The 18,550-nt window shown below is 46.1% G+C and overlaps 1 protein-coding gene across 1 annotated transcript; it reads left to right on the top strand.

Moving 5' to 3' along the window:
• The first annotated feature begins 17,288 nt into the window (after positions 1-17,288).
• Positions 17,289-18,209, top strand: LOC136581059 (olfactory receptor 8B3-like). Its single transcript, XM_066582050.1, has one exon. The coding sequence runs from the start codon at positions 17,289-17,291 to the stop codon at positions 18,207-18,209; it is 921 nt and encodes a 306-aa protein (XP_066438147.1).
• The last annotated feature ends 341 nt before the right edge of the window (positions 18,210-18,550 follow it).

The raw sequence follows: 18,550 nt of genomic DNA, 5'->3' as shown, positions 1-18,550 counted from the left end.
TCTGTGTCTCACAAATACTGGTACAATAGCAGGGATTTTCTTGAGAGCTATGAATGAGGTGGTCTATTGAGAGCACCCCACGTTTATAAAAAAGTCCATATACTGTTCTTCTATAGGGATTGTGATATATATTGGTCAAACAGATGACAAAAGATTTTTAAAAAGCCTCAATTCTACAGTATGAGAATCCATCATATACATTGTAATTCCATTCATAGGATTTATTGTACCTACATTTTCCCGACTTGCCCTTTCAGGTTGATCCATTGAATCCTAAAAAGCTTCAAGAATTGTGTAACTAGTATGGAGTGATCACAGTGCCATCACAGTGATGTGTTGTTCTTGGAGTATAGTAAGCTTACCAATGTCATAGGTGTATATATAGTACTATGTGTTTGTGGTAATGATTCCCCTGTTATTAGGTATGGCAGGGTCTATTGGTAAATAGAATTTAATTTAATATTACATAGCAATAAATCCTAAATACAATGCTAATTGGCGCAGTCTTATTATTATACATAATTGTACACTGTGGACACAGATTATAATAATATTATATTCAGAGCATTCTTTCTAGACTAGTAGTTTAGAGCTTAATGTGGTCTGAAACTCCCAGGATGAGACTCTTCAGCTATTGGCAATGACAGAAGCCATTGAGCACTATTGGCAACAGGGTGGTCTCAGCTAGGGTTAGACTATAATGTGTGTGACATAGCAGCAGTGGTATACCTCCAAGGAGACCAGTCTGCTATGGGTTCTGTAGGTTAGAGGAATCTGGAGCTGAGGGCTTAAACAGATGGCCGTGATTTTGCCCATTTGAAAATCACAGCCACATAGCAGGACAAAGCGAAACCGTTGATTTCAATGGTTTTGTTTCCACTATTGTGATTCTCGCTCAGTAATACATCCCTCTCAATCAGGGATGTGTACAATAACATCATTAAGTCCTCAAAGTGACTTCTCTTCTCACCCTCAAGCCATCTTCACATGAGCACCTCTCTCTAGCCCCTGCACTCATTCCTGCCAAGCTCTAGTGACTGTAGGACTTATGTAGGGGGTGGGGTGGGGGGTGGGGGGGCAGGCTCACACCCATCCACTATTCCCTATGCACAGAGGCTGCCTGTATTAACACTTTGTAGGTAGCCCTTTACATGCCTCCCCAGCAAAACTTGTCAGTCCCCTGCCAAGAAAACGTTAGCTGTGAACATAAACACATACATTGTTACAGTACCATCAATGATGCACATTCATTCACCAGGCAAATTCTTCATCAGCGAAGCTCTGTGGCGGAACCCCTGCATTAGGCCTGTGGGATCTGGCTATTTTCTTCCGGTTGAGCAAGTATTGGCCTACTTTCTGGTGCTTCTCTTGTCTCCGGGGGTGGCCTGCTGTTGGAAACCTCCATGTTGGTAGCTCAGAAAATCATGGATATTCCTGGTGGTCTCCACCACTTCTCTTCAAGGTTCATCCTCCGTATTTGTCACAGGGTTTGGTTGTGGTATTGCAAGTAGTTGCAATGTTTCTGGCATCTGCGGTGTTTCTTTAAACCATTCAGGCTTCTACATGTTTTTGTGCAGAATTAGTAGACGGGTATCGGACTTTCAGCTGGCACTTCGTGCACAGGACCATAGGGTAAGACTTGTTTTACAACCCTGTAAGGTTCTACTTCCCATTGTTCACTCAGTCCGTGTTTTGGTATTTTCTCTTTGACTAGCATGCTGTCACCAGGTTGTAGAGGCATCTCTTGGACAGGGTCTTTGCAGCATATGTTTTCTCTTGTAAGAGCCGACTTAGTAGTCTCCAAATTGTTTGAAGTCGGTGCCTGTGCTCACATACAGTAACCAGGAGGTGATTGACAGCTCAATATCTTTGCAGGCTGTTGCAGATTCGGTTCTACAATCTCTCTGCCACGCCGTCCAAAGAGTGTAGCTCGTGGTGGAATTAACTCAGCTGTTGTTGAGCTTGGGTAGATATTCAGGGCATTTAATTTTCTTATCACTCTCTAGAGCTTGCTGCATCCACAATAGAGTCTGGTTAAGGCATACACATGCTCCATTGCCCTTGGGGTGATACAGAGTAGTGTGGGGTTTCTCAATTCCATACAATTTTTGTAGCACCTCCATGACCTTCCCTTGGAAGCAAACCCCCTGATCCGAGTGTATATGCTTTGGGCATCAATAGACTCTGATGAAATCTTGGCAAATAGCTCATGCAGCGGATTTAGTAGTTTGATATTGAAAAATAATCTGTTATGACTGGACAGTGTTAATGGCCACTCATGACTATTTGATGAGTTTATAATCATCAAAACTTCTAGGGGTTCTTTAGACCACAGGGTTTGGATGGGAGCAGCTGTTCTGGACTCTTGGTCAGGTCCCGTAGTTGACATTCTTAGCACACCTTTTCCACAGTTTTCTCTAGTTGCAGACAGTATATATATTGCTGCAGCCACTAGAATGTCTTGGTAGTTCCAAAGTGAGCTCCTCGCCCATGGGCCTATCAAGCAATATTCTTTGCTATTTTTCCCGGATCCCCACTTCCCATGGTTCAATGTCCATGGGAAGCTGTACTTTTAGATGTAAAACATAATTGTTCACCCGCAGGAACTCAGACTGATGTAGCATGGAAGACATTTCTGGGTTGAGACAACCTCTATCTTCCTTTTCAAGTTTCTTTCCTTGGATTATCCAGCCATTCATTTGTCACAGCCAGGGATCCTCATTCTGAATCTGACTGCATTTAGCATTTGAAAGACACAATGTGGGAGAAAAAAGCCTTCTGCCCTCATAAGAAGGATAAATTACAATGGCGTAATTCCACTTACATGGAGGGGGTGTGTTATCAACATATACCCCCCGCCTGAGGGTGACGTCTAGCAGATCAAAATGGGAAGCCAAATCCAAATAACTGTTTATTTGACACAAACATAAGGCACAGGGAAACAAGGCAACACGTTTCAGTGTTCGAGTGACACCTTTTTCAAGCCTTGGCATAGTGATTCCAGGGATTGGTATTTATATGGCGTGTGAGATACTCTGAGCTCACCTAAGGTGTTACATGCTGGATTTTCGGGGTGGGGCAATGCATTTAGTTGTGGAACACGAGCTTGCATTCCAGTAACCCTGAATACGCCACTGCGTCTGATATGATGCGTCTTCCTTAACAATGCCAAATGGGTTAGGACTCCCCACGTGTCTATGCCACTATCATAGAGGATGGAAATTGCTGGAAGTCAGGAGTCTCTTCATTCTCCAGTTGTTTATCTACTTCCCCCACGAGGATCTCGAGCGTTACTAGGTCATACATTGACATTTGTGTTTTTACTCTTGGATCGGTACGAGATGGTTAAGTTGTATTTTGCGAGCCAAGCCAGCAACTGCTGTTCTAACACCCCGAGCTTGGCTACATCTAGGTTGGCTAGCGAATAGAGATGAGCGAATCTACTCGTTTTGAGTATTTACTCGATCGAGCACCGCGATTTTCGAGTACTTCAGTAATCGGGTGAAAAGATTCGGGGGGCGCCGGGGGGAGGCGTGGCAGCACAGGGGGTAGCAGTGGGGAACAGGGGGGAGCCCTCTCTCTCTCCCTCTTCCCCCCCACTCCTCGCTGCAACCCCCCACTCACCCACGGCGCCCCCCGAATCTTTTCGCCCGAGTACGGAAGTACTCGAAAGTTGCGGTGCTCGGGTGAAAAAGGGGCGTGGCCGAGTAGGCTCGCTCATCTCTACTAGCGAATTGTTATCAGTCCAGACTTGTAACTCATTTCCAGTCAAGTACTCCCCAGACTCCTCGGTCATGGCTAAAATCAGCACAAGCAGTTCGAATTTAAAGGAGCTGCAATTTTTGAGATTGCACTCTGACTCCCTCAAAGAACAGCTGGCATATGCTATCACTCTCTCGTGTCCGTCTTGCACTTGTGCCAGCACAGCTCCTAACCCATAAAAGCTGCCATTCGTATAAAGCAGGAAAGATTGGTAGAAGCCCGCATACACTAGTATGGGGGCTGTGGTCAGAGCTTCTTTTAAAGTCTGGAATGTCATTAGATAGATCTGTTCTTTGGGCCTCTTGGTGTCCCTTTCAATAACTCATTCAAAAGGGCCGCAATCTTCATAAAATCTTTAATGAAATATCTGTAATACCCAGTTAAGCTGAGGAAGGCTCTTAATTTTTGCAGTGTCTGGGTATTCTATTTCCCTCTTGAGCTGGTGGCATTTTTTGTCTCAATCTTCTGATCATGATCCTGTTTTCTCTCCAGCACTGGGCCTAATCTCATTGAATGCTTTTTGAAAGTGGCAGGGGACACAATTATGTCATCCAGATAGATAAGGGTGGCTTCAAAGTTGAAATTCCCTAGACACTTTTCCACGAGCTGCTGAAATGTTCCGGGCACATTGGTCAGCCCGAATTGCATGCAATTGAACTCATACAGACCCACTGATAGAATAAATGCTGCCTTGGTTTTGTCTTTCTCTGTAACTGGCATTTGCCAATATCCACTGGCTAAGGCCACTGTCACACAAGCAGTTTTTTACAGCATTTAGAGCAACATTTCAAATTCCACACTAAACACTCTAAAACCCCTCCATTCATTTCAATTGGGCTTCTCAGACAAATGCTAAGACATAGCATTTTGAACGCTAAATTTTTCGACCGCTATCTGTTCTATTTTCGGGCGTTTCAGTATTTTTAACTGTAAAGAGTCGCCCATTGAAATGAATGGGGAGCATTTTCAATGCTGTGCAAAATGCGTTAGAACTTTGTGTACAGTGTTTTGCCACGTTTTTGAACACAACGTTCTACGCTACCAGGAGGAAAAAGTGGCAATGTCATTGGCTAGCTTTGCTAGCAATACTCTCACTGAAGGATTTGCAAACAATAATAATACCTTTCTTGCCACTGTCCTGTTAGCATATTTGCACTTTTATGAGTGAGATCCAACCAAGATGAGAACTTGCAAATGATTTGTTGCGGTCAACTTGATGACCATTTTCTCTTTCTGGTTTAATCAGGGCCTGGAAGTGTTGGCTGAAGCAGTATTCTGGCATTGTTGTCATTTTTGAACTAGTATCTACAAGGTCGTCAACACCTTCTCCTTCAAATTCATCCCTAATCATCAGACATCCAGCAATGAGGTGTTCTAAGCATAGGTTTGTGGTTTCTCTGCACACCTCCTATGTAGTATGCCTCAATACTGCAGAGGCTTTTAGTTCAATGGCTCTTCTGGGTGGTGTACTACCCCACTCTGGCACTCCCAGAAAAGTGCCCTCTCTCCCCATAATGCCAGCACTGGAATTCCCTTCTCTCATAGCATTTGCCCCATCCCCTAGGATGGGGGAGTGTTTAATGTCTTAAGGTGCATTTACACTGCAAAGATAATCGCTCAAAAGATGGCTTTTGAGCGATCATTATGCATAAACTACTACTTGGTACTAATGCTTATTAGTACCAAGTAGTAGCATGTGAGCCACCTGGAGCTGTACTCAGGGGACAGACCTCCCGCTGTTCCCTGATTACATTCCCTTTGATCTGCCATGGAGCTGGCATTGAGAACAGCTGATACAATGCAATCAGCTGTAATCAGTTCTCCCTGGGCAGAACACAGCGTGTGGTCCGTCTTATCAGCTGTTCTGCTGAATGACGTTTTTTAAGTAGAACTGAAAACAGTCATTTGGCAGAAAACTGAAAGATGGGCACATTTACACACAACGAATATTGCTCAAAAGAGGGCTTTTGAGTGAATTTTGAGCGATAATCGTTGTGTCTAAATGAGCCTTTACAACAGATGATGATCTAGGTGGGTACTGTGGATCTTTTAGCTGAGGTTTGCCCTAGTCAGGCCTTTATTTGGATTAGTTTCTGTTGGATGGAGCTCAATGCAGTCTGTATCTCTTGTACCATCTTCTACCAAGCTTCTTCTTTTCCAGTAGCACAGCAGTCTTCAGCAGTTTGGGATCATACAGTAAATGGGCTATAACGTGCATCCTGGCTTCAAGCAACGGCTTCCATTAGCAACATTAAGGATGTATCGACAAGGACTCGCTTGCATAATACTTAGCCTAGGGGGACACTGCATAATCCAATAATAAATTGGTCTTGTAAGATCTGATCTACTGGTCCCAGAGGGGTCTCTTTTCTGAATACCAGCTAATATTTTTGAAGGATGTTAGTGTACTGCCTTCTTCTTCCTTTTAAAATGCGATATAAGATTCCCAGCACTAGCAGTCTCTTTGTTTATATCCACTTTTATAATGCACTCAACTGTTTAGTGCTCGGCTACAGGATGCAGGAGCATAGTCTTTTTAGCATCCACTTCTAGGTAGTTGAGAGTGAATTCTGTCTGTAATTCTGAGTCACATCATATAGGCGGATGACCGACATGTGTGGACCGACAGCATAGGTGGGTCCCAGGAAGCCACCGGCGGTATATAAATATATCCCATTGCATTGCCCAGCACAGCTGAGGTTACGTCCAATGAAATGCAGGTGGGCTTCGGCCCACACTGCATGCCCCAGTCTGACCGGGGTTTTTAATACATAGACACTGGCAGGTACAAATCCCTAATGTGAAGTCCCTGTGGACCCACAGCATGGGTGGCTCCCTGGAACCCACCGGCGGTACATAAATAAATCCCATTGCAGTGCCCAGCACAGCTGAGGTAACGTGAGGTTTAATGCAGGTGGGCTTCGGCCCACACTGCATGCCCCAGTCAGACTGGGGTTCTTTATAAGTAGACACATGCAGTTACAACTCCGTGTGGACCGACAGCATAGGTGGGTCCCAGGAAGCCACCGGCGGTACATAAATATATCCCATTGCATTGCCCAGCACAGCTGAGGTTACGTCCGATGAAATGCAGGTGGGCTTCGGCCCACACTGCATGCCCCAGTCTGACCGGGGTTTTTTAATACATAGACACTGGCAGGTACAAATCCCTAATGTGAAGTCCCTGTGGACCCACAGCATGGGTGGCTCCCTGGAACCCACCGGCGGTACATAAATAAATCCCATTGTGGTGCCCAGTACAGCTGAGGTAACGTGAGGTTTAATGCAGGTGGGCTTCGGCCCACACTGCATGCCCCAGTCAGACTGGGGTTCTTTATAAGTAGACACATGCAGTTACAACTCCGTGTGGACCGACAGCATAGGTGGGTCCCAGGAAGCCACCGGCGGTACATAAATATATCCCATTGCATTGCCCAGCACAGCTGAGGTTACGTCCGGTGAAATGCAGGTGTGCTTCGGCCCACACTGCATGCCCCAGTCTGACCGGGGTTTTTAATACATAGACACTGGCAGATACAAATCCCTAATGTGAAGTTCCTGTGGACCCACAGCATGGGTGGCTCCCTGGAACCCACCGGCGGTACATAAATAAATCCCATTGCAGTGCCCTGCTCAGCAGAGCTAACGTCACATACAATACAGGTGTGCTTTGGCCCACAGTGCATGCCCCAGTCAGACTGGTAATATGTACCTTAACAGTAACCGCGTTGGTGGGAATGTGGTGGCGACTGCGGACCTAGTAGCGCGGTTTTATTTAGTTGGTTTTCGGAATGTGGCCAGGATTAAGTGGGCCATGGTGGGGGGGCTCTCTTGTTGTGTTGGTAAAGGTGAAATTCTTGGACTGCCACCAGATGGACCAATGCAAAGGTATTTGCCAAGAATGTTTTCATTGTTGGAGGAGGAGGGGGATGTTTTTGAGGCACTACGTGTCCTCTCCACCTGTCCGTGGTTATATGCACCTTAACAGTAACCGCATTGGTGGGAAATGGCCTCGCCACCATCATGTCTTTGGGAAGCCTCCGTTTCCACACCCCAGTGACATAGCATTAGCAGCGGTATAGGCAGAGCCCAGAATTAGTAACATTTCAGCGGTAGCATTAGGGACAGGCCCCAGTAACATATCACTAGCAACATTATAGGGGGAGCACAGTATTAGTTCCATTTCAGTAGTAGTAGCAGTCCAGACAGGCCCCAGTAACAATTCCGAAGCAGCAGTATAGGGGGAGCACAGTCTTAGTTCCATTTCAGTAGTAGCAGCAGTCAAGACAGGCCACAGTAACAATTCCAAAGCAGCGGTATAGGGGGAGCACAGTTTTAGTTCCATTTCAGTAGTAGTATCAGTCAAGACAGGCCCCAGTAACAATTCTGAAGCAGCAGTATAGGGGGAGCACAGTCTTAGTTCCATTTCAGTAATAGTAGCAGTCAAGACAGGCCCCAGTAACAATTCCGAAGCAGCAGTATAAGGGGAGCACAGTATTAGTTCCATTTCAGAAGTAGTAGCAGTCAAGACAGGCCACAGTAACAATTCCGAAGCAGCAGTATAGGGGGAGCACAGTATTAGTTCCATTTCAGTAGTAGTAGCAGTCAAGACAGGCCACAGTAACATTCCCGTTGCAGCAGTTTAGGGAGATAACAGTCTCTTTCAAATTTCAGTAGTTGCAGTAGAGACAAGGCCACAGTTACATTTATGTAGCAAAAGTGTAGGCCAACCCCACACACCTTGCTGTAGCATGAGTGCAGGCAAAGCCCATAAAAATTACTAGGATTACACTGTAGGCGAGGGCCCAAAAAAATTGGTGTACCAACAGTACTAATGTACCTCAGAAAAATTGCCCATGCCCAACCAAGAGGGCAGGTGAAACCTATTAATCGCTTTGGTTAATGTGGCTTAATTTGTAACTAGGCCTGGAGGCAGCCCAGTTAAAATAAAAATTGGTTCAGGTGCAAGTTTCAACGCTTTAATGAGAATTGAAACGTATAAACATTGTTTACAAAAGTCAGATGACTGAGCCTTGTGGGCCTAAGAAAAATTGCCCGTTCGGCGTGATTACGTGAGGTTTCAGGAGGAGGAGCAGGAGGAGGAGGATGAATATAATACACAGATTGATGAAGCTAAAAGGTCCCCGTTTTTTATGGTGATAGAGAACGATGCTTCCATCCGCGGGTCCAGCCTACGTATTGTTTAGGTACCTCTGCTGTCCGCTGGTGGAGAAGAGAAGTCTGGGGAAATCCAGGCTTTGTTCATCTTTATGAGTGTAAGCCTGTCGGCATTGTCAGTTGACAGGCGGGTACACTTATCCGTGATGATTCCCCCAGCCGCACTAAACACCCTCTCTGACAAGACGCTAGCCGCAGGACAAGCAAGCACCTCCAGGGCATACAGCGCGAGTTCAGGCCACGTGTCCAGCTTCGACACCCAGTAGTTGTAGGGAGCAGAGGCGTCACGGAGGACGGTCGTGCGATCGGCTACGTACTCCCTCACCATCCTTTTACAGTGCTCCCGCCGACTCAGCCTTGACTGGGGAGTGGTGACACAGTCTTGCTGGGGAGCCATAAAGCTGGCAAAGGCCTTGGAGAGTGTTCCCCTGCCTGCGCTGTACATGCTGCCTGATCTCCGCGCCTCCCTGCTACCTGGCCCTCGGAACTGCGCCTTCTGCCACTAGCGCTGTCGGATGGGAATTTTACCATCAGTTTGTCCGCCAGGGTCCTGTGGTATAGCATCACTCTCGAACCCCTTTCCTCTTTGGGAATGAGAGTGGAAAGGTTCTCCTTATACCGTGGGTCGAGCAGTGTGTACACCCAGTAATCCGTAGTGGCCAGAATGCGTGTAACGCGAGGGTCACGAGAAAGGCATCCTAACATGAAGTCAGCCATGTGTGCCAGGGTACCTGTACGCAACACATGGCTGTCCTCACTAGGAAGATCACTTTCAGGATCATCCTCCTTCTCCCCCTCCTCAGGCCATACACGCTGAAAGGATGACAGGCAAGCAGCATGGGTACCCTCAGCAGTGGGCCAAGCTGTCTCTTCCCCCTCCTCCTCATGCTCCTCCTCCTCCTCCTCAACGCGCTGAGATATAGACATGAGGATGCTCTGACTATCCAGCGACATACTGTCTTCCCCCGCCTCCGTTTCCGAGCGCAAAGCGTCTGCCTTTATGCTTTGCAGGGAACTTCTCAAGAGGCATAGCAGAGGAATGGTGACGCTAATGATTGCAGCATCGCCGCTCACCATCTGGGTAGACTCCTCAAAGTTTCCAAGGACCTGGCAGATGTCTGCCAACCAGGCCCACTCTTCTGTAAAGAATTGAGGAGGCTGACTCCCACTGCGCCGCCCATGTTGGAGTTGGTATTCCACTATAGCTCTACGCTGCTCATAGAGCCTGGCCAACATGTGGAGCGTAGAGTTCCACCGTGTGGGCACGTCGCACAGCAGTCGGTGCACTGGCAGATTAAACCAATGTTGCAGGGTCCGCAGGGTGGCAGCGTCCGTGTTGGACTTGTGGAAATGTGCGCTGAGCCGGCGCACCTTTCTGAGCAGGTCTGACAAGCGTGGGTAGCTTTTCAGAAACCACTGAACCACCAAATTAAAGACGTGGGCCAGGCATGGCACGTGCGTGAGGCTGCCGAGCTGCAGAGCCGCCACCAGGTTACGGCCGTTGTCACACACGACCATGCCCGGTTGGAGGCTCAGCGGCGAAAGCCAGCGGTCGGTCTGCTCTGTCAGACCCTGCAGCAGTTCGTGGGCTGTGTGCCTCTTCTCTCCTAAGCTGAGTAGTTTTAGCACGGCCTGCTGGCGCTTGCCCACCGCTGAGCTGCCATGCCGCGCGACACCGACTGCTGGCGACGTGCTGCTGCTGACACATCTTGATTGCGAGACAGAGGTTGCGTAGGAGGAGGAGGGTGGTTTAGTGGAGGAAGCATACACCGCCGCAGATACCACCACCGAGCTAGGACCCGCAATTCTGGAGGTGGGTAGGACGTGAGCGGTCCCAGGCTCTGACTCGGTCCCAGCCTCGACTAAATTCACCCAATGTGCCGTCAGGGAGATATAGTGGCCCTGCCCGCCTGTGCTTGTCCACGAGTCCGTTGTTAAGTGGACCGTGGCAGTAACCACGTTGGTGAGGGCGCGTACAATGTTGCGGGAGACGTGGTCGTGCAGGGCTGGGACAGCACATCGGGAAAAGTAGTGGCAACTGGGAACCGAGTAGTGTGGGGCCGCGCCGCCATCATGTTTTTGAAAGCCTCCGTTTCCACAAGCCTATACGGCAGCATCTCCAGGCTGATCAATTTGGCTATGTGCACGTTTAACGCTTGAGCGTGCGGGTGCGTGGCGGCGTACTTGCGCTCAAACAGTTGCGCTAGCGACGGCTGGACGGTGCGCTGTGAGACATTGCTGGATGGGGCCAAGGACAGCGGAGGTGAGCGTGTGGGTGCAGGCCGGGAGACGGTCGTGCCTGTGTCCTGAGAGGGGGGTTGGATCTCAGTGGCAGGTTGGGGCACAGGTGGAGAGGCAGTGGTGCAAACCGGAGGCGGTGAAGGCCTTCGTCCCACCTTGTGGGGTGCTTGGCCATCATATGTCTGCGCATGCTGGTGGTGGTGAGGCTGTTGGTGGTGGCTCCCCGGCTGATCTTGGCGCGACAAACCTTGCACACCACAGTTCGTCTGTCATCTGCACTCTCAGTGAAAAACTGCCACACCTTTGAGCACCTCGGCCTCTGCAGGGTGGCATGGCGCGAGGGGGCGCTTTGGGAAACAGTTGGTGGATTATTCGGTCTGGCCCTGCCTCTACCCCTGGCCACCCCACTGCCTCTTCCAACCTGTGCTTCGGCTACAATTGCCTCCCCCTCTGAAGACCGGTCCTCAGTTGGCTTATCACACCAGGTGGGGTCAGTCACCTCATCGTCCAGCGGCTCTTCCTCAGAATCCTCTGTGCACTCCTCCCTGGGACTTACTGCCCTTACTACTACCTCACTGATAGACAACTCTGTCTCATCATCATTGTCCTCCTGAAAGTAACTGAAAGTCCCCAGCCTCATCCCCCGGACCCTGGGAACTTTCCAAAGGTTGGGCATCGGTCACGATAAACTCCTCTGGTGGGAGAGGAACGATTGCTGCCCAATCTGGGCAGGGGCCCGAGAACAGTTCCTGGGAGTCTGCCTGCTCCTCAGAATGTGTCATTTTCATGGAGTGAGGAGGCTGGGAGGAAGGAGGAGCAGCAGCCAGAGGATTCAGAGTTGTAGCTGTGGACGGCCTAGAAGACTGTGTGGTCGATAGATTGCTGGATGCACTTTCTGCCATCCACGACAGGACCTGCTCACACTGCTCATTTTCTAATAAAGGTCTACCGCGTGAACCCATTAATTGTGAGATGAATCTGGGGACCCCAGAAACTTGCCTCTCTCCTAATCCCGCAGCAGTCGGCTGCGATACACCTGGACCAGGAGCTCGGCCTGTGCCCACACCCTGACTTGGACCTCCGCGTGCTCGCCCCCGTCCACGTCCTCTAGGCCTACCCCTACCCCTCAGCATGGTGTATTACGAGATTAGCAGAAACAGAACGCTGTAATTAAATGTGCCGCTTATTGGCCTGTGGTTGGAGGCTGACTTCGCATACGTAACGCACTGCAGAGACAGGCAACAGTTATGTGCAAGGCTGGGTATTAATTCAACAACCACTACCCCCAGCAGAGACGCAGTAAACTGAAGGCAGTGACAGGCAGGCCTAATATTGTATTTTTGTGGAAGTTTTTGTGAACAACCGGTTACACTGCCTGTGATATAGTCTGTATTTCGATTTCCCTGTTGGAGGCTGACTTCGCGTACGTAACGCACTGCAGAGGCAGGCAACAATTATGCGCAAGGCTGGCTATTAATTCAACAACTACTACCCCCAGCAGAGACGCAGTAAACTGAAGGCAGTGACAGGCAGGCCTAATATTGTATTTTTGAACTTTTGGGGAAAAAGCCCACTGCCTATATAGCCAGTATACTTCTTTCCCTGCCTCACCAGTACTGCCCCTATATTGAGTAAAATGACTGCAGACTGAGGACGCTATGGTCTGCACGCCCGATATACAAAAAAAAAAAAATGTGCAACACTGGTAAAAGCAGCCTTAACAGTACTGCACACGATCAGATGTGGCCCTAAGAAGGACCATTGGGGTTCTTGAAGAGTAAAATAACACCTAACACTCTCCCTATAGCAGCAGCAGCATCACCAGCACTTTCCCTGATCTCTGTCAGCATGCATCTGTGGCGAGCCGCAGGCGGGGCAGCTTTAAATACTCAGCTGTCATCTGATCTCCCCAGCCACTCACTGCAGGGCAGGGGGGTGGGATAGGGCTGGAGCTTCACAGGAGGAAGTTGTAATCCCTTCCCTTTCTTTCTATTGGCCAGAAAAGCACGCAAATTTCTCAGAGATGAAAGTGAAAGTAACTCGAACACCACGTGGTGCTCGTCTCAAGTAACGAGCATCTCGAACACCCTAATACTCGAACGAGTATCAAGCTCGGATGAGTATGCTCGCTCATCTCTAGCTATAACCCTTTTTATTTTTTTGTTGAAATAGTTGTGCGAGGGCTAAGTTTTTGCAGGCCATCCTCTAGTTTCTATTGGTACCATTTTGGAATACAAACAAGCTTTTGATTGCTTTTTATTAATTTTTTTCTTGGAGACAGGGTGACTAAAATGTAATTCTGGCATTGTGTATTATTTTTCTGGACAACGTTTACTGTTCGGGGTAAATGATGTGTTACCTTGTTGCCATCAGGTGTCAGTGTAGCAGTAGATGGTAGGCGACACAGGATTAAGGATATGAAGTGGACATCAGGCCGCAAGAATGTAGACTTTATCTCCCAGCATAATCGTGCTCTTACCTTCTTCCGAAACTATGGTATTGAACAGGTTTTTAAACCCATACGCAAAGGCAATAGAAAGAGTAAGCTGTTACACAGAGAGATTTTTTGGATTCTTGAGTTGCACACTAGATTTCCATCTGGTTTAAATACATGAACGATTTATTATAAATTTACTAAGTGGGAATATGGGGGAAATATGTTTTTTCTTTATTATTATTTTTTTATTCTGCCCTCTCCTCTCATTTCTTCTGACACTCATGGTGTTAATGAAACATTTACATATCATGTGATCTGTATTGCATGATTGGGAAGTAGTACTTCTTAAACTGAGTTTTTTTCATTTACTTGTATGCAATGATTAAGAACTATGGCTGTTTTAAATAGAGATTCCGATCAATTACCTTATAATATACGTACCCCACTGCTGCATATTCTGATAGCTACCAGGATATCGATAGCTCAGTTTTGGAATGGCAATTCCATCCCTTCCATTTCTGATATAATCAAAACTATGAACAGTAACAGCTGATTTGAGTATATATGTGCATGTACTTCTAACAAAAAGGGGAAATTTATGAAAGACTGCGAAATCTGGACCCAAAGCAATTTCCGTTACATGCCAAATTCCTACCTACTACACCTGCTTTCAAACCCATAGCGTTGACTCGTCTTCTTACACCACACCAGTGGATTTTTGGAAGATCTGAAGCAAGAGTGGAGTATGACGCTATCTTATTTCTCAAAGATTAAAGTTTTGCCTTCTCTTTATGTGATGGTGACAGTTTTGATTGTCAACCAGGTCTGGCACAGTTGTTCAGCTTTCCATTGTCTTTATATTTTAATAACCTTTTTAAGACTCCCGTTTTACATTCCATTTGCCATTTCTACCCCTGATGTAAGTGGGCTATTTCAGTGTGTGGGGGCCCAAAGTGTAGTTACCAGCCACATGATTGGTCTCCATTGGAGGTATGCCACTGCCGCTATATCACATTACATTATAGTCAGACCCTCCCTGGAGCCAAGAGTGTGCAATGGTATCTATCATCCAGGGAGTCTGAAACCACATCTAGCTCCTGAGCTACAGGTTGGGAAATATTCTAAATATAAGGTTATAATCTGTGTCCACAGTGTACAATTATGTATAATAATAATATTGAGCCATTTATCATTTTATTTTGAAATTGTTCTTGTGCAATGTAAAGTTCAATTATATTTGCCAATTAAGACTGCCGTATCTAATACCTGGGGAGTCATTATTGATGAACACATAGCATTATATATACACATATGATATCAGTGATCTCTCTGCACACCAAGAGCAAAACATCAGTGATGACAACAGTCACACCATACTAGTTACATAATTCTTGAAAAAGGTTAAAGACTCTTTAGAGTCTTTAGATCAGACACAGACTTCAGGAGTCAATGGATCAATGTGACCAGGCAAGTAGGAGAAATGTATATACAATAAAGTCCTATCAATCAAATTACAATGTATATTATGATGGATTCTCGTACTATAGAGTTGAGGCTCTTTTTTCCCCCCTTTGTCATCTTTTTGACAAATACTTTTCTAAGCAGCAGACACTGTCAATAGAGAGTACCTATGAAAGAACAGTATATGGGGTTTTTGTTTTGATCACAGGCCACCTCATCCATAGCTCTCAAGTCATCCTGCTAATCCACCAGTAATCATGAGACACGAATAAGAATATGTATGATCTTTTACATCTAATCGACAACAATCAATATCATTATTTTTTATGGTAGAAGTGGGACCTCTACCTGCAGGAGCACAGGTTGCACATATTATATGTTGACCTCTGATTTAGCAATAGATTTAGCACTTGTTTTTTAAGTAGTAGAGTATAGTAGCCTTGGGACTTGAAAATGCAAGTGCTAAATCTATTGCTAAATCAGGGAGCAACATATAACATTTGCAACCAATATTTGTGCCCTACTCTAGTGCTTGAAATGCGGGAGTGATGCTAATAATGCATTCCTCTGGTGCCAAACTCATTCTCAGAGTATTTGAGATTCCGAAGTGGAGACATCATTCAGCAATGCATGCAAGGGATTGTTATCTTTATCCGCCTGGTGTATGGTATTTCAGCCAAATTTGATAAAACTCAATATAAATGAAATATAACAAACCAGATGGAGAACATAGACGTGAGGGGGTCATAGAGAAAGGATGAAAATTTAGTCCCAAATGGTGCTGGTTAGCACAACAGTTATCTTTATTGGACAAAGTAACATGATACTTGTTTGCCTCTCATCTGGGCAGGAGGCTCTGAAATCCCTCTGCGTTTTTTGTTTTATTCTATCCCTGCTATGATATGAATCACCTATTTAGTTTACCAAGTTATCAGGGACTATAGCTATTGCTTAATAGACTAAGGATAGAAAAAGAGAGAGTTCTAAGTATAGGGCAAAGGGGGATCATACTATATACACCCGGTTTATCATTGGAACCTGGGTTTGTCTCCTGGGTCCTATACGCTGTAATGGGACTTCAGTAGGTAATGAAGGCTAATGCTGGCATCTATTGATTTGAGCTAGTGCTACTGCGGTGTATGTCCACAGATATATGCACCCAGAATATTGGGGTGCTACTGGATCTTACACCTTCTACAGTAGGAGATAAACGAACACAGCCTACTTAGAATGCGCTTCTGCTATATTATTAGTAGTTTTTTGAGGGTCTCATTCCAGTTGACAAACAACGGGGTTACATCTATTGGGGTGTTTTTCCATTTGAGGAATAATCAGTTCCTTAGGAGTTGCATCACAGGAACAGAAAGCCGTCGAACCGTAATATGAAAAGAACCAAAGATTGATAAAATCATTAGTCAGTCTCATATGAAAAATTAATCACCCTAAACTTTCTCCGACATTGTAGTAATGTGCGTCTATAAGCACTAATCCTGAATGCTACATTGTGGGTGGAAGTCACCCTTCAGACTGGATCTAGAGATGAGCGAACGTATTCGGTAAGGCCGATTTCGCAATCGAGCACCGCGATTTTCGAGTACTTCACTACTCGGGTAAAAAGTACTCGGGGGCGCTGTGTGGCGGGGCGTGGCGTGGTGGAGCGGGGGGTAGCAGCGTGGAACAGGGGGGAGCTCTCTCTCTCTCCCTCTCCCCCCCACTCCCCTCTGCAACCCCCCGCTCACCCACAGCGCCTCCGAGTACTTTTCACCCGAATAGTGAGGTACTCGAAAATCGCGGTGCTCGATTGCGAAATCGACCTTACCGAGTACGTTCGCTCATCTCTAACTGGACTGGATCTAATATCTTTCCGACACTTTAGTGGTGGATTAGGTATCACATTGAGTGACACTGGTGGATGCTGTATGTCAGTGTGTGTCCAGGTACTTTAATTTTTTTAAATATTAAAAGTTGTTTTATATACAATCCTCTAATCAGTATAGTGAAAATTATAGGTTGGTACACTGATTTTTCCTGTCTGGGTGAAGAGACCCAACCTGAGCGGGTTCTGCTTTTTTTTAAGGAGCGCATAGTAGCTGCATTGGCTATCTCTACAAATTATGTACATTTTGAAAAGTTGTTGATTGTCAGGTAAGAACTTTCCTAATTCTGCATATTCATGGTAAGGTCTCTTTTCAGGATATACAACCAAATGATGGAGATGTTTAGGAACAATGCCACAATTTTTATCATACGAGGAATCACAGATGATCCACAGCTTCAGGTTATTATCTTCTACCTAGTTCTTCTCATTTATCTCACCACTCTCACTGGTAACATGACCTTCCTTTTACTTGTTTGCTTTGATCATCATCTCCACACTCCCATGTACATTTTTCTAGGTAACTTGTCCATTGTAGATATGTTATGCTCCACCACCACTCAGCAGAATGTTCTTTTAAGCTTCGTCATGAAAGATAAGTCGATTTCCTATATTGCATGCATGGCTCAGATGTATATGTTTGGATCACTAACTGGCCATGAGTTATTGATATTGACAGCTATGAGTTATGATCGCTATGTTGCCATCTGTAGACCACTCCTTTATCACAACATCATGAATAAGAGAACATGTGTTCTTCTGAACTGTGCCTGTTGGACATGGGGATTTTTACAAGTCATGCCACCACTTGGGGTATTCTACACATTTACTTGCTACTCATCCATGGTGATCAACCACTTCTTCTGCGACATCCTTCCATTGATGAAAATATGCTGTAATGACACTTCATTACTACACACCTTCTTTTTTATTGAGTGTTCAGTTGTTATACTGTCTATCCCACTCATTCTAACCATCATTTCCTACATTTTTATCATACATAATATACTGAATATTCGTTCTAGCACTGGAAAACGTAAAGCCTTCTACACATGTTCCTCACACCTCACAGTGGTTATATTGCTCTATACTACTCTTTTTAGCCAGTATCTGGCACCAGACCTGAAGGACTCCACAAAACTGTCTGCACTGTTTAACACAGCCGCTGTTCCTCTGCTAAACCCATTGATTTACAGTTTAAAGAATAAAGATGTAAAAGCAGCTCTCAGGAGGAATTTAGTGTTGTTGAAATAAAAAGTGACTGCATTGTATATGTTTTTGTTCCCAAAGGCAGCCAATGCAACTGCACTTGAGCCCAAAGTCATATTGCCCGATCTCTTCTTAAAGGGGTTTTCCAGGGAAATACTATTGATGAGCTATCCACAGGATGGGTCATCAATAGTTGATCGGCTGGGGTCTGCACTCGGGACCCTGACCGATCAGCTGAGAGGGCACATGCTGTAAGCACCGCAAATACACAGATGTTGGCGAGTAACTGCAGGCATGGCTGTCATTGAAATCAATGGGTGCCTTGCCTGCAGTTACAAGCACCAGCTACTACACAGAGGTTGGACCGGAGGCTTCCGCTCTGACCT

Source organism: Eleutherodactylus coqui, chromosome 10 (genome assembly GCF_035609145.1).
Source record: "Eleutherodactylus coqui strain aEleCoq1 chromosome 10, aEleCoq1.hap1, whole genome shotgun sequence".
In the NCBI taxonomy this organism is placed as follows: domain Eukaryota; kingdom Metazoa; phylum Chordata; class Amphibia; order Anura; family Eleutherodactylidae; genus Eleutherodactylus; species Eleutherodactylus coqui.
The sequence above is the reverse complement of the archived record's forward strand: the minus strand, read 5'-3'. Positions and strand labels throughout refer to the sequence as shown.

What these genes read in the sequence shown, in the direction of transcription:
- LOC136581059 (XM_066582050.1), top strand. Translation starts at nt 17,289, where the DNA reads ATGGAGATGTTTAGGAACAATGCCACAATTTTTATCATACGAGGAATC.